This window comes from Aplysia californica, unplaced genomic scaffold (genome assembly GCF_000002075.1).
Source record: "Aplysia californica isolate F4 #8 unplaced genomic scaffold, AplCal3.0 scaffold00280, whole genome shotgun sequence".
Classification (NCBI taxonomy): Eukaryota; Metazoa; Mollusca; class Gastropoda; order Aplysiida; family Aplysiidae; genus Aplysia; species Aplysia californica.
The window spans coordinates 768,189-770,509 of NW_004797550.1; the positions used below are offsets into that span (position 1 = coordinate 768,189).

Sequence of the window (2,321 nt, forward strand, 5' to 3'; positions counted from 1 at the left end):
CGTATCGAGATTCCGTTCAAGTTGGCATTAGAATGTCGTCTGTCAGAGCTCAGTGGAAGACTGATCGAATGTTGACGTGCGGGTCACACATGCACCCCCCCCCAAAAAAAAAAACCCCCACAAAAAATCCCGGTGTCGCAATATTCTATTTCTAGATCGTGGTGACGTAGTCAGTCATGTGGACAGCCTGCGCGGTTCCGGCGAGATACACACACACACACACACACACGCACGCACATTTACTGTAACAGTCAGTTCTACAGTTCAGTCTTGGAGTTCTGTTGGTTTCCGTTTCTCAGGCAGTCATGGCTTTAGCAAGATTCTTTATACTACTCGCCCTTTGGGGCATTTGTGTCAATGCATGTAAGTATGTTCAATAGCCCTATGTGGCAGGACGCGGTGGAATCAGACGCTTGTCAATTTTTGGGAAGGTGAAATTATTGGTATCATCTAGAAGCTGATTTGTTTGCCTTGCTTCCATTGAAATATATATCCATTTATCTTGAATAGAAGTCAAGATATCTGCAATTGAAGTTAGTCAGGTCCCCTGGTTTCAGTTGTGGAATTAGAGAGGAATTGGCCTCCAAAGTTTGGTAACTCCAATAGCTAAAGAGTCTTTGAAAAATGAAAAATTACACGTTTTGTGCCTTTAAATCAATGTTTTTCCCCCGTAAAATTCATATGGAAATGTGTTTACTATGAACATAAAAGAGGTTAAGCCAAAAAAAAATATTCCCCCCAAAATTTCCAAATTGGCGGGGAAAATGCCTCATTCTCCGATTTCGTTTTTTTGACGAGCGCCTGATCTCACCACGCTGCTTCACCTATTGTCTCATCAAAAAGTGTTTGCTCTTATGTTTGGATTTGTTAATTATTTTATTATTATTCTAAATATTTTTTGAGGGGGAGGGGGGGGGAGTATGTGGGCCTAGGAGGAGGGTATTTTTACACCTCTATCAACGCAGTTTGGATCATTAAGGAGGCAAAGTTTCCGACACTACCTGTCAGGGCCAGCAGGGCCTGAGAGGGACACAACATCTCAGCAGAAAGACCGAGGTACTCGATAGAAATCTTCTCCACTTGGGACTCGAACTCGGTTTTCCTTTGTGCAACAGCAAAGCATCTAACCACTACACCATAGACGCCAGTATTGTTGGTTCTGTTGACGATTTGATATTAGTATGCTTGTCGAATAATACGTCGTTTCTTGTCGCGCTGAAAGTTACCCTCTGTTATGGAGCTGGACAGAAAGATGTTCCTTAATGGAGCATTTTCTTTTTCGTTTTGGTAAGAGTTTTACAGCACTTTCAACAATATTCTTTGCGTTCCCATCGTATTGGAGACTGCCAGTGATGTACGCAGTGCAGATGTGAGTGTGTGTTAATTTGTGTTTGCGAGTATGTGTGTGTTTGTGTGTGTTTGTGTGAGTGTGTGTGTGTGTTTGCGTGTGTGTGTGTGTGTGTGTGTGTGTGTGTGTGTGTGTGTGTGTGTGTGTGTGTTTGTGTGTGTGCTTGCCAATGTGTGTGTGTGTATGTGTGAGTGTGTGTGCGTTTGTGTTTGTGTGTGTGTATTTAGTTTTAGTAAGTGTTTTACAGCACTTGCAAAACGAAAAAGTCTTATACACTGGTCAACACACAGTTTGCGGCATCAGGTGGTCTTTAAGATTTGTTTTAAGCTAATTTGGGGAGGCTGATTCCAGAAATTGCATTAGTTTTTGCCTATCACGTAAGGTGTTTGCACTATGAAAAAGTGAATTGTTTATGTCAATGTAACAAAATTCAGGAGTTTTACAGCATAGCCTGTAGTTTAGTTTACAACTTCGCTCTAATGAATCAGAGTAGCGTGTTGAACCTTTTAATGTGTCACTTTTCATCCAAAGTTAGAAAGTAATCAGTAATGGTCAAGTTATGAAAATGTTTCTATACTATACAAGTAATAACATACAACTAATAATAGAATGCATATTATTATGCATAGCACAAATCCCCGCTCAACAGCAAGCTCTATGCGCTTTACAATCCATACTATTACCCCAGTACACCTGAGAGCATTCTGAAACAAACTCAACTTTCTGTGAAACCTACAGTGCAAGCTTCCATTTATGGGCGCTAAAACACTAACATACAGAGAAGATCTTTCACTGTATATGGCCGGGTACCCATTCCCACCTTAATGAAGTGAGGAAAGTTCGTGGCACAGTCAAAGTGCCTTTCCCAAAGGCCCTGCTCGAACCCCCGAACCCGCAGCCTCACGATTACGTGTCTGGTAGCCTAACCACTAGCCCTGGGGTTTGATTTGGAAGGGTGGGGGGGGGGGGGGGG

The 2,321-nt window shown here is 42.3% G+C and overlaps 1 protein-coding gene across 1 annotated transcript in view; it reads left to right on the plus strand.

Moving 5' to 3' along the window:
• Positions 1–186: 186 nt before the first annotated feature.
• The window catches only part of LOC101847591, a gene marked incomplete in the record, with an annotated part of 20,273 nt that continues 18,138 nt past the window's right edge, over positions 187–2,321 (plus strand). The window contains 1 exon segment of the mRNA XM_013084244.2: positions 187–363. Within this exon segment, the coding sequence (XP_012939698.1) occupies positions 306–363 (58 nt within the window).